General features: G+C 40.0%; 1 protein-coding gene across 2 annotated transcripts; it reads right to left on the bottom strand.

Moving 5' to 3' along the window:
- Positions 1-634: 634 nt before the first annotated feature.
- Positions 635-12,189, bottom strand: tmem192 (transmembrane protein 192). Of its 2 annotated transcripts, none has more exons than XM_083969594.1 (6): positions 12,048-12,189; positions 10,765-10,917; positions 9,914-10,175; positions 9,676-9,798; positions 2,336-2,441; positions 635-1,347 (listed from the first exon to the last, which is right to left on the bottom strand). In XM_083969594.1, the coding sequence occupies exons 1-6, from the start codon at positions 12,075-12,077 to the stop codon at positions 1,233-1,235; spliced, it is 789 nt and encodes a 262-aa protein (XP_083825720.1). In that variant the 5' UTR covers positions 12,078-12,189; the 3' UTR covers positions 635-1,232. The 2 variants fall into 2 exon arrangements, with proteins under 2 accessions (XP_083825720.1, XP_083825719.1); XM_083969593.1 differs by having other exon boundaries at positions 10,765-10,920; positions 12,048-12,185.
- Positions 12,190-12,493: the final 304 nt, after the last annotated feature.

Below are 12,493 nucleotides of genomic sequence, written 5' to 3' on the forward strand. Positions count from 1 at the left end.
TAGGTCTAAATAAATGCAGCAAGCAACTTTGAGGATGATAGTTAAAGGTTATTGGCCAGACTTCATTTAAATTTAGGATACTTTTAGTAAAAAACAACAACAACCTCCTTGTATGTGTGATATTAAAGCCCCCAGACAAACACTAAAGCCCCAGGTCAAGCACCGGTCTTGATACCTGTGGTACCCTGGATAACTCCCAGCAGAAGCCACATGGGAAAGACGTCGTAAATGTTGCGCTCCCTGTGGAGTTACGGACGCCAGAGCATAAAAGAATCACAATGGGGAACAAACACCAAGGGCTCAAATGACGACCTCGATATTTCGTTAACGCAGATTCCCGTGACCGTTGAAATTTACCAGAAAAAAAAAGAAGGTGAGGCGGGAAAAGGCATTAACCCCACCTTTCGTTGACACTGCAGTGTTTCCATTGTTTGGGCTCTTACAGTGCATTATACAAGACAAACACTTCTCCAAACACAAAACAGTTGCTACTTACTTGGGTTTCACTGGAGTATTGTGTCAGTTCTCATCCTGACTTAAAAGATTTAAAACATGAATGAAATAAAAGAAATCATGGCAATATTAAAGATTTATTGGAATTTAATCACAAACACAGAAACTGATTGAAAAAAAAACTCACAGAATAACACATTTACACACATTAAAGATATTTACAAAAATAGCATTTAGAGACATTATACAGTGCTATCTGATCTCTTTCTCTTGTTTGACCCTGAAAGCGACACCCTCCTCCCCCCTGTATCTCCTCCTGCTCTCTCAGTCCCTCCTTAGTGCAGATGATCTCTAAAACTATTTTCTCTCACAGTAACACAAGCGGCAGCATACGCGGGTCACTGGGGGTCGTAAAAAGAGCGATAAAAACCCCTCACCTCTGATCTGTGACCCACGACGCCTCCTCCTCCTCCTACTCCTCCTCTTTAACTGTCCTCCACTTTCAGCTCTCCTCCTCCTCCTCCTCCTCCTTCTGTGTTATCTGTCCATCTCAGGTGAGATGCCCAATCAGTCTCAGTCTCTGTGCATACAGGTGCATTTGCTCACTTCAGTCTTTCATCCAGTGTTTCCTCATGGCTTTAGTCCTCTCTAGAGATCCACTACTGGAGTGTCAGATTGACAAGGCTCTTACTTAATGGCTCTCTCCTCTCTGGAGAGGGAGTCAGCTGGCTCACAGGAAGAAGGAGGTGGAGGTGGAGGAGGAGGAGGCCCGGTTCTGGTCAGTGCTGGGCAGTGAGGTTGAGCAGCCTCTTGCTCAGTAAGGTGTTGTGCTGTTTCAGGTACTCTATCAGGTCGGCCTGCTTCTCCACCACCTCCTCCAGACTGGAGCCCTCTCTGCAACACACAGAAATAACAAATACATCCCATCAAGACAGGAATCTGTAACCCTGCAGACTTCATCTGTCTGTTAGAATATAAGTACACTAAGTATCATATTCATCTCTTGTGGTCCAACAACTACTAAGAACAAACTGTCACAATGTGTCATTTGGGATTATTTAACCTTTTAGACATCTCTACTGAAACAATAACGTCTTCCTCATAGAGAAAAGTAGCCTCCCAGTCTTTGACGACAGATGGACATAGTGCAAGATATTTATATTTATATGATGAAAAAACAAGTGTGAGATGGCAGAAGTGGATCAGATTCACAGCAAATAACGAGGACGCTGTCATATCTCAGTCTGGATAAAGGGATAATGCTTCATTACCATGGATATGGACACTGTGTGAGTGATACACCGTCCTGCTGCTGTAAATATTGACAAAACGTGACAAATCCGCAGTATAAAACAAACCCCAACAAAACTTCTTCTTTCTCGCCCGTTTTCAGAAATCATGACTCCTTTCTTTAAAACTCTCTGGCTTCCCATTACCACTGAGCTACCTTCATTAGTAATAATGAATGTGCTGATGCATTATTGTTGGTCTGTTGGTGAGATTTGTTTTCCCATAAAAAAAAAGATAAAATTGTGTTTGATTTGTCATGGCTCCATTCAAACATTTTACTACTACTTTTCTGTGATAAACAGAAGGAGTGTTTGTACAGTTGGAGAACACATATTCATAATATTGACTCAATGTATTTCTCAGTTTATTAAAGAAATGTTATTTTCTTTCTGCACAGGAGATGACGCACGACATTCATCATCGCTCTCTGTTGATTTAACCGCGTGTCTCGATTACAGAAATAAACACTATTTGTGTTGAGCCTGAGACCAACACATAAAATTCCCAGTAGTAATATGTGATATGGTGCATACAAGGGGCTGTAGCGAGACTCAAGTGTGTGTGTGTGTGTGGCTGAGTGAAATCTGTGTACCTGAAGCCGGTCTCTGTCGGCAGACTGGTGACACTGTAGGTGTGTGACTGCTCCTCTTGGCTCACATCCGGCGCGGCTCGCTCCTGGTTGAAGCGCATCACCTTGACTGGAAATGCAAACAACACATCTTGAGTCAGTGAGAGCTTTTTTCCTACACATGGTAATCAGGTGAGAAACAGCAGACATTCGTTCTTTTTTTTCTTTTTACTGTTTTCCATCCCTCTCCCTCTCCTAAACACACACAGGCTGTTATATCCTGCACTTAGTCCTTATGGGCTGTCATATCCTGCACTCAAACCTCTAATTCTCACACCCTAAACATACACCTTTACACAAGGGGCGGGGTTAACGGTAGGGTGTGAGTGTGTGTGTGGAGGATACAGTAGAAGTAAGAGGAGCCAGAGCCAAAATATGGGATGCATGTTGGCGCTGTTTGAGAGGAGATAAGGTCCTGTGGTATGCATGCGTATGGATGCAGGGTTGAGTGTGTGAGGAAGGGCAGAGGGAGGAGCTGGCTGAGTATTGATAAGGCTGAGTGTCATTAGCCAGAGGAAATTGTCAGGGAGGTTCTAAAGAGCACTATCTTTGCTTTGCTACGGCGCAGCATCTCAGTATCCACACTCACAGTCAATCCAAAGAAATACTGCACATTCCTGCATAATGAGGCCCTGAAACTGTGTGTAAATAAAGAAACAGAAAGCAAGTATGTGTGAGAGAAAGACATTCCAGAGAGGCAGAGAAATGAGGCAGTGTGTGGTGGAGAGAAGACAAGCGACGATGAGGTTGTTGTTTGCCGAGTGTTTGTTACAGAGGACGACGATGCAAAGAGGCAAATTGGTGTCAAATATTTACAGTGAATACCACCACGGCAGAGTCCAGCCATTTCCCTTGATTTTAAATTACACAAAACATCCAAACTGACCTCTGTAGTATGTTTTTAAAGCCGCTGCAGTGCAAATATCAGTTCATCATTTTAAAGTTTAAACTTTTTTTTTTTATTTGAGACTTGGTAGGAGAAGTGTGTTTCACTTTCATGAATTTAATTACATACTTGTTATGTTTTTACATAGTAATGCCATTTATTTGTATGATGTGAATTCATTCTTTTTGAGGTTTTAATGGAACATTTTCTTGTTCACCTCTATTGTTGCACAGCAAATGTCACACATTTATGTTGTTAAGATGGTGTTTGACTGGTATGTCTGCTTTGTTAATTAAAAAACAAACTGTCTTGTATGTTCACGCCACAATAATTAGTGAGTTCGACTAACGTATCATTGGACTGTTGTGCCATGTAATGAGTATAACATGTCTGTTAATAAGGTTGTGTTTACTCTGTTTATAGCAGTAAACAGTATTGTTAAAATGTATCTTTTATTTCTCTATTTAAATAATGTTGTATATAACAGTACATATTTGTGTTTACATAATTGTACATAGTGAAAGTCTTTATATTTTTTTATTCTTTACTTTTCCTGTACTTCTCTGCTACTTTGCTAAGTGGGATCAATAAAAAGTCTTATGTCTTGTTACTGTTTAGCAAATAAAACTACAGTGATGAAGTCAGTGATGATTCTGTGTATTACAGCAGGGGGTCAAAAAGACAGATACCAGGATGGATGGATGGATGGATGGATGGATGGATGGATGGTTGGTGCAGTGTAAAGCAAGTGACACATTTCACACGTCCCTGTTAGACTCTCACACACTCACTGGACAGACAGTGCTCAGACTTGGCAGGCTTCAATCACCCATCCAGGAGTGCACATTTCCAGGTGATAACAGAGGTGCTAACAGCTAACTGTAGCAGTGCACGGCAGAGCAGCAAGGAGCTGATGTCTGTGCTCAAAATCAAAAGAATTGGAAGGAAGTGGATCCCTACGGCCGCCAGCGACTACAGAGCAGTGTAAATCACCTTCTACTTCAAAGTGCTACGCTAAAGTCTAAAGTCTGATGGAAAATAAAGCCGGCTCTGTTTCATGTGTCAGAGCCGAATCCAAAGAGAGAAACATCTTTCAGGTACAAACCTGAGGAGGTGTTCAAGCTTCTCCTTAAACTAATTGGAAAGTGTAGTGTGTGTTCTGCAGAGCCGGCGACAGAGCTTCACAAGTTCTGAACCACTTCGGTCTTCTGGATGAAAGAAGACCGAAGCCTCCTTGGTGTGCATACTGAACTAATATATGACGCACATCAGAGACATTTAACAGTGGACTGGCCTTAACTGGGTCAATGTTACACATTTCAGACCGCAGACCTCAGGCTTTATGTCGGTCACACTCAAACCTTCATATAAACAGGGATGTTATATAACCACAGGCCAACTGATACAAGTTCACAGCATTTTTGTTTAGTTTTTTTCATCAAAGAGCTTTTCTAAGAGTGAAACTTATACTTAATAATGCACCTGATCATACACTGATTGACTGCAGAACATAAAGTGTGTCCAAGCAAATTTCCGTCCGTACGATAAATAGTAATGTTGTGTAACAGTTTGTATAAATTCAATTCAATCTTTATTCCCACATTGTACAGCCTACCCATGACACAATACATAAGTTTAGTGATGGGGCTATTCAATAAAATCATGTATTATTCTATTGTTAAATACATTATGAAATTCTTCTGACAGAAACTTGCTTGGACACTTTACATCTGATTAGTTAAAACTAGATTGTTGTCAGTAAATACAGAAGCGACAAACATCTCAGAGATCCCTCTATAGAACAGATTCATTGCTTTGGTAGAGTGACGTCTATCAATTACGGTTCATTTTATCTTCTATGTTTCTGCAACCGTGTTAGTACAGATTTCTCATATTTAGATACTGTAGTTTACAGATGGTGTGTCTTTGTAAGATTAAACAACAGCAAGTTTAAAATATGGGTATTGCTGTTGGAAAGAAAAAAAAATCACTTATTGAGATGGAGGCAGTGATTTCCCGTTGATAATTGATCATGTGTGATATTATCTATACTTATATTCCTTTCATACATGTCACTAGGCAATGCAGTTATGAAACAAGTGTAAACAACAGTGATCAGGTATCTATGATCAATACTTTGGAAGGAATGTTCAAACGTACACTGAACTTGTCCTCTGTACTGTCACACAGTGCATGAGGTGTGTGCGTGACGGGGGTATACTGTAGGTATCTGTATCAGTGTGTGTGTGTGTGTGTGTGTGTGTCGACCCTGTGCCCTGCAGTGCTTACACCAAGTTCTGACCAGGCACAAGGGAGAGATGTATTCTGAGTTTAGCCTTTGAAGGCCACGGCTCGGCTTTGATGTGCATGGAGGTCTATAGAGGAGAGTGTATTCATGTTAAAATGAGAGGCAGAAACATACAGAAAACCTCAAAGACACACACACACACACACACACAGGCACTCACACACACACTTACAATCAGCACGCACTTCAAAGAGAAGTTGAACGAGGCCTTCCTGTATGGACTTCATAGCTGCAGGCATTATATCTCTCCCTCACTGGCGTCTCTAAAGGAAAAAAAAGAGTTTTTCTTTCCTCTTCTTCTTCGTGATCTCACTGTTGGTCAACTTGACTCTGTCTCAGTTGGAGTTGAAGTGTGTGTATGTGTGTGAATGCGTGTGTGTTTGCGGTTCTGAAAGGTTTGCGCTGCGAGGCGTCGCTTAAGTTTGCGTCGTGCCTGACTGCACTGATCTGAGCAGGAATGCGACGGGTGAACGGAGATACCCCCTCACACACTGGATCACCCTCACTGTAAACACAGGGACAATGTGTGTGTGTGTGTGTGTGTGTGTGTGTGTGTGTGTGTGTGTGTGTGTGTGTGTGTGTGTGTGTGTCTCCTTGTGTTCGGGTGGAGTGAGTGGGCTCAGGGCTACCACCCTTTGGCTAGGTTAAATCCTAATGCCTCTTATCTCCTCTCCTTGCCTCTGTGGTATCTCCAGCTGCAATCTGCGCCCCTCGGCGGCCAAACACACCTTTAATATGGATTTCCTATCAATACACATTCTTCAATATCAATATCCTCTGATAGAGCATCTGTAACAGCAGTTTTCCTTCACACACTTCACAAGAGGGCCCCTGTGTTAGCCCTCATCAAACAGTCTGGACAATATACCAATATTTACTGTTTATATGTGGCTGTTGATCGCTGTGTTAACATGATGTGGCTTTTTTAAAACACTGCCTTTTAGTGTTTTGTGTGTTGTTCCCCCCTGCACTGCAACAGTTTAGTAATTTTAAATGTGAAAATGGTATGTCGGTATTATCTGTGTCATTTTATGTCTCAGGTCTCTCCTTTGTATTTTAGATTGTGGCCTGTGTCTGTTGTGAATTGTATGTTGGGACTACAGATGGAAATGAGCAGTTATAGCTAAATCTGGTGCAACCATCTCCTCATTTCTTGTAAATGACTAATATTATTGCAAACTGTCCCTTGATAAACTAAACTAATTCTAAATGTCTAAATTATAAAACCAGAATACTCAGTGAGTCAGATTTCTCACACAACGTGCAACCTCTGCAGTTGAAGAGCACACAGTTAAGATGCCGACCATGAAACACGACTACAAGTCTGCAGTTTGAGTCTGACCTTATTAGCATGTCTCCTTCATTTTCTGCCATCTCTCTACTTTCTCGGATAAAGGAATAAAAAATGAAGCCAAACAAAACAAAAGATATGTCACAATGATTTATGAAACACACCCATACTAACACTGGGCTGGGTGACACATGAGTGTCTGTGCTTTTATTGTTTAATCTAACTATTTTGAGGAATTTAAATATTTTTTTCCCCTCAAACTTTATTCTTTATTCAACTAAATCATCCAAACCAGAGCTGTTCCTCAGGTGTGTCAATGGTTTGTTTTAAGCTCTACAGAGAGATTTCGCTCTGTACTTAACGTCATACTTGAAAGCAATTATATATACGTGTTTATTTATGTCTCTGTCAGCAACTACAACAACAAGTCCTCCATGAGCCAGGTTGGTGAATAAGCAGATGTCAAATTTAAAAAACAGTCTTCAAAGGAGAAGATATACTTGTTGACAAACGCTGTAATAAATCCACATTAATGTTTTTATGCTACATTATAATGCGGTATACAGCTTTTCTTCAATGTTTGCTGCTCATAAATGACCAGCTGAATAAGTGAATAATAGAGATGACTTTCAATAAAAAGAATAAGGCCTACACAGTCTTTAATTCAAAAATAATAAAAGACATCAGGCCGCGTCACATCAGGGAACGTTCTTTGAAAACCGTTTGAACAGCAGTGACTTACAATTTGACTGATCTTAATGTATGATACCATGACAACCACAGCCTGACTAACAACTTGTCAGCATGTGAGGCGTCACCTGTTTTATCTGAAACATGTGCACAGAGCGCGCTGCCAATGATTACAGATGTATCCACTGGAGAACGTGACGACATGTTCCAGTGTTTCTGTGCTTTTTATATCACACGATTTAAAGACACGAGAGAGAAAGCTGCAGAACAGTGCTTCACTAACAGTAGTATCAGTTTGTTATTGTTACACATCACTTTCTCCTTTCAGCAATTATTTTAAAGAATTTAAACCTGAGGATGTATTTCTACGAAGGCTTTAAAAAGGAACAAATAATGGCCCAAAACAGACTGTGAATAAGTACGGAGTCATCGTATTGATGACAGCCGTCCAAATACGCATAGCAAATGGATTTCACTGCTTCTCCAAATGCTTTTGGGTTATTTATTCTCTCATATGCCGAGACTTCTTCACAGCAAATTAAGAAAATGGTCACAGTGCGTAATTGCAGCATTAAGCTATTTCAACAAAGCCACCAACACATTGGAGGTTATATAAATCCATGACCAGGTGGTTATCAAGCTCTGGGGGTAGAGAAGAAAACACAATAGATGTGTGGTATGTGGTATGGGGTGTCATCCCAGAAAAAGTTAACACGCTGTTTGTATCAGAAGTCAACAGAAAATCAGCAGATCAGCAGACGGAGGGGGAGAGAGAGGGAAGGAGGGAGGACAGAGAGCTGAATGGTTGATTGTCATGCTGTCGAGTCTGAAAAGGGCAGGGCAGGTATTGTGATGCGAATGCCCTCAGATTCAGAGTGGGGGTAGTGTGTGTGTGTGTGTCTATGTGTGTGTGTGTGTGTGTGTGTGTGTGTGTGTGTGTGTGTGTGTGTGTGTGTGTGAGAGAGAGAGAGATAGAGAGAGTCATGTAATCTGCAGGGTGTGTCTCTACATATATCACTGCTGAAATTACAGCCAACATCCATGAGAAAACTGAGCATGCATGATGCTACAGAAGGAAAGCAAAAACACAATGTGCTCAAAAACCAAAGACCTGATTGGACAAAGGATCAATCTAACGTCTCTGAACTGACCCAGCATGAGGAGAGGAGTGGGATCAGAATTTATCCGTCTTTATATATTATATTTTACTTGGTTTACAGACCTACAGGAACTACAGGTTAGATGAAATATCTCCCCCTGTTTATTACATAATATATCTGAGGTCTGACTAGGTTCATATTTGTCCTGTTCTCTGTTTATTTTCTCCACACAGGACAACTGCATTCAAAATGCAACAGAGACAAAACTTAGTTAGTACTATATTTATTTATCTTATAGAATTGGAAGTCAGAAAGCTCTTGTAATAAACAAATAAATTACACATCAAAAGGGTTATTCAAGTAACTTGCTGAGACATTAATCCAGTAAATTGCTCACATTGCTACCTTTGCTGCTTCTGTTACATTCTCTATCGGCTCCATTACTAGATATATACTGCTTTATCACTGCATCTTCACTTATTTCTAATTATTTTGTAGTTCATTGTATTTTTATCATTCCTTTCTTTACATTTTATAACTTGGTTGACAAAATGTTTAGGTAAATTTGCAGAAAATGTCTCACCCTATTCCAAACGCCCAGGCCAAAACCTGGAGATACTGACTTAAATACCCAGAATACTTTCACAATGACAAACTGATTGCTTTTTTGGGCTCATGTATTCTGATATAAACTTGTTCATTTTTTTTCTCAGATTTCAATATCTGTCATTTATAGTAAGTCTCTTGGCACAAAGGGGGTGGTAGGGTGTAACTGGGAAAACAGATGGGTGTGTAAATGCAAGTATAAAGTACATTGGTAGGTGGGTATGTGGTTTGATGAGGTGGGAACAAGGGGTTTATGGTTTGTCGTAAATGCATGTGGATGCTCAGAGGCCATGAATAATAAAAGCATAACTTGATTCAAAAACAATAAAGTTTGTAGTCATAACGCTGTGTAGTAGATGTCTATGTTCAATCACAGAGCGACATGATTCAACACTCAACGAATGATAAGTGAGATCACTTTACCTGTGTAATAGAGCAGGCTTGGCACTGAAACCAGGAGCTCCAACCCCAGGATACTGAGCAGCATGTACGATTGCACTTGTGGCGATAATGAAGCAGCCAGAACAACCAGCAGCAAAACATTCCCTGCAACACATCAAAGACACATATTCCCTGTAGCGTTACCGCCACCTTGTGGAGAACACTGGCCCCTGCATGAGCAGTGACGCAGCAATGTGCGTGTGCATTTATTATTTTGTACCTGTGGAGTGAACGGTGAGCGTCAGGTGATTCAGTCCTTGTGTCTCTCTGTAGAATCGGAGGTATCCTCTCCTCCTGGCTTGGCTGTGATGGTGCTGCACACATCGAGTGAACACCAGCACCAGGATCCACAGACACACTTTCCCGTACACGATGACACTGTCGCCTGACACGTTACGCAAAATACTCGCGCACACCTCCGCCTGGCCGAATTTCAACACACACAACACAGACACACACACTGACAGCACAACATAGATGATCTGAAAAGAAGAAGAGAGAGGTGGAAGTGAAACAGATGTATCAGACCAACTCATACCATTGTTATTCTTACACTAGAAAATAAAAAACTACTTTGAGTATATAGAGAACCGATTAGACAGATACATGTGCTAAAAGAATATGTAAAAGGTATCAAAATGTAGTTTTAACATCCATTAAATTCTAACTTAACTTTCATTATGCAGCCAATTTGAATTTTCTTGATGATATGAGCTTAATAATATAATTATAAAATAAGTTTCCCAGATCCAAAAGTTACATCTTCAGTCTTGTTCTGACCAACCAACAGTAAAACTCTAGATAGATAGATAGATAGATAGATAGATAGATAGATAGATAGATAGATAGATAGATAGATAGATAGATAGATAGATAGATAGATAGATAGATAGATAATCAGAGCCATACTTATCCGTAAAAATGAAAGAGCAAAGAGCAGCGATAGAACTAAAACCTTTTAACAATGGAGGATATGGCTGATGTTAGGGAATAATCTCAGTATTAAAGAGAGGATAAATTCACTGTGTGTGTGTGCGTGTGTATCATAGACTGTAAAGGTGTGTATCCTACATGCAGCAGAGACAGCAGGCTGGCATGGCAGTGTGTTGGTACAGTCTGAAACTGTCTCCTGATGGCAGAGTGGAGGGCGTCTGCAGAGATCAGAGGTCCTTCCACCAGTGAGTCTTCCTCTGTGCTCCGTGTCATATCCACTGAGGCGCCTGCCTGCTAATATATAAACACCATATCATTAATGTATCGTATTGTAATAGATCTTGTCTGTCAATGGAATGTAGAGAAGAACTTGTTCAGGCCATTTTCTTATCTGCACTTGATTACGGTGATGTCATTTACATGCATGCTGCTCTCTCTACATTGAAACCCCTGGATGCACTTTATCACTCCTCTCTTCGTTTTATTACTGGAGATGTGTTCCAAACCCATCACTGTGTTCTTTATAATAAGGTAAGGAGGGAACAACATTGCATGGTTTTTATTTACAAAGCTTTACTTGAAATTTTACCTGTTTATCTTACTAGCTTAATCTCACTTAGAATCTGTAACTTACACACTCGTTCACAGGACACCTTGGTTTTACAAATTCCCAGTATCGGGACAGAATTGGGGAAGACTGCCTTTCAGTTTTATGCCCCCCAAAAGTGGAATAACCTACAAAACTGTCTGAAACTGGATCATCGTATTTCCTTAGATAGTTTTAAAAACGTATTATCGAATGTTTTACAACCTGTATGTAATTGTGAATCATGATCTTATATATTGTATAATTGTGTTTTTGTAATCAGGGCGTCATTGAAAAACAGAGCTCGCTCTCAATTGACCATCCCTGAATAAATAAAGGAGAAATAATATGCTTGTTTAAGTTTATCTGTAAATCAATTACTCAGTTTATGGATTGAGGAAGATGGTCCGTTTATAAGAAAATCTGTCTGTAGGACTCACTTCTGACTGAAAGAGAAAGAGAAACTGTGAGTCTGTACAGTCTGCACCACAACATGAAAAAAAATCTACATAACAATACTTGAAACACAGACGGTTTAGACAGTATCTTTGCATGAACCAAAACAGGAAAACAGCTCAGAAACCACAAGATAACTGACCACACATCGACATTTGAGCGGTTTATGACAAATGTTTTTTTCATTTTCTTTTAAATCTGATAATATTTGATCGATAACCACTGTATATTACAGAAAAACGGATTATTAGTCGTACTTATTTTAGCTTTTTGTTTTGTTTTTTTAGCTGTCAGTTGTTAACCACAGCTCGCTGGCTAACTATCGCACAAACTAAACGTTGGCATGGTAACCAGGTATCGTTTAATATCTTGTACTTACAGCATAAAGTGAACGTCCCTTTGAGTCCATGTTCAGTGGATATTTCGACGTCTTTGAGGGGGAAAAAGGACATTAAAAACAACAACAAACATTAGCTTACATGCTGTCAGTGCGAGGGGCGGGCGAGTCAGACGTTTGTAAACTTCCGGTTTCCCCATTAACCCGCCCCCCTCTGTTGCTCTCTCTTTAGTTCCTGGCACAAAGGTTCCGGTATCATAACACAACGTCGAGCAGGAAAAATAGAAACACCTCCATAATGTCAAGAAAAAATTTACAAAGGCTACACAAATCTACATTTTCTGTATCTGTCTGCGTATGTCGTAAAAATAAATAAATAAATAAAAAGTTATATATAAAAATAAAATAAAATAAAAAGCTGTTAAAACATAGGATCTCTGTGCTTCACAAAAATAAATTTTCTTTTTTTTCTTTCTGTCTTGTTGTCA

The sequence above is a fragment of the Trachurus trachurus genome (genome assembly GCF_905171665.1).
Source record: "Trachurus trachurus genome assembly, chromosome: 1".
NCBI classification, from domain to species: Eukaryota; Metazoa; Chordata; class Actinopteri; order Carangiformes; family Carangidae; genus Trachurus; species Trachurus trachurus.

What these genes read in the sequence shown, in the direction of transcription:
- tmem192 (XM_083969593.1), bottom strand. Translation starts at nt 12,077, where the DNA reads ATGGACTCAAAGGGACGTTCACTTTATGCT. An exon ending in GCCTGCTGTCTCTGCTGCAT is followed by an intron (nt 10,176 to 10,764) that starts GTAGGATACACA and finishes TCTTCTTTTCAG; the next exon opens with ATCATCTATGTTGTGCTGTC. An exon ending in AAGCCTGCTCTATTACACAG is followed by an intron (nt 2,442 to 9,675) that starts GTAAAGTGATCT and finishes TTGCATTTCCAG; the next exon opens with TCAAGGTGATGCGCTTCAAC.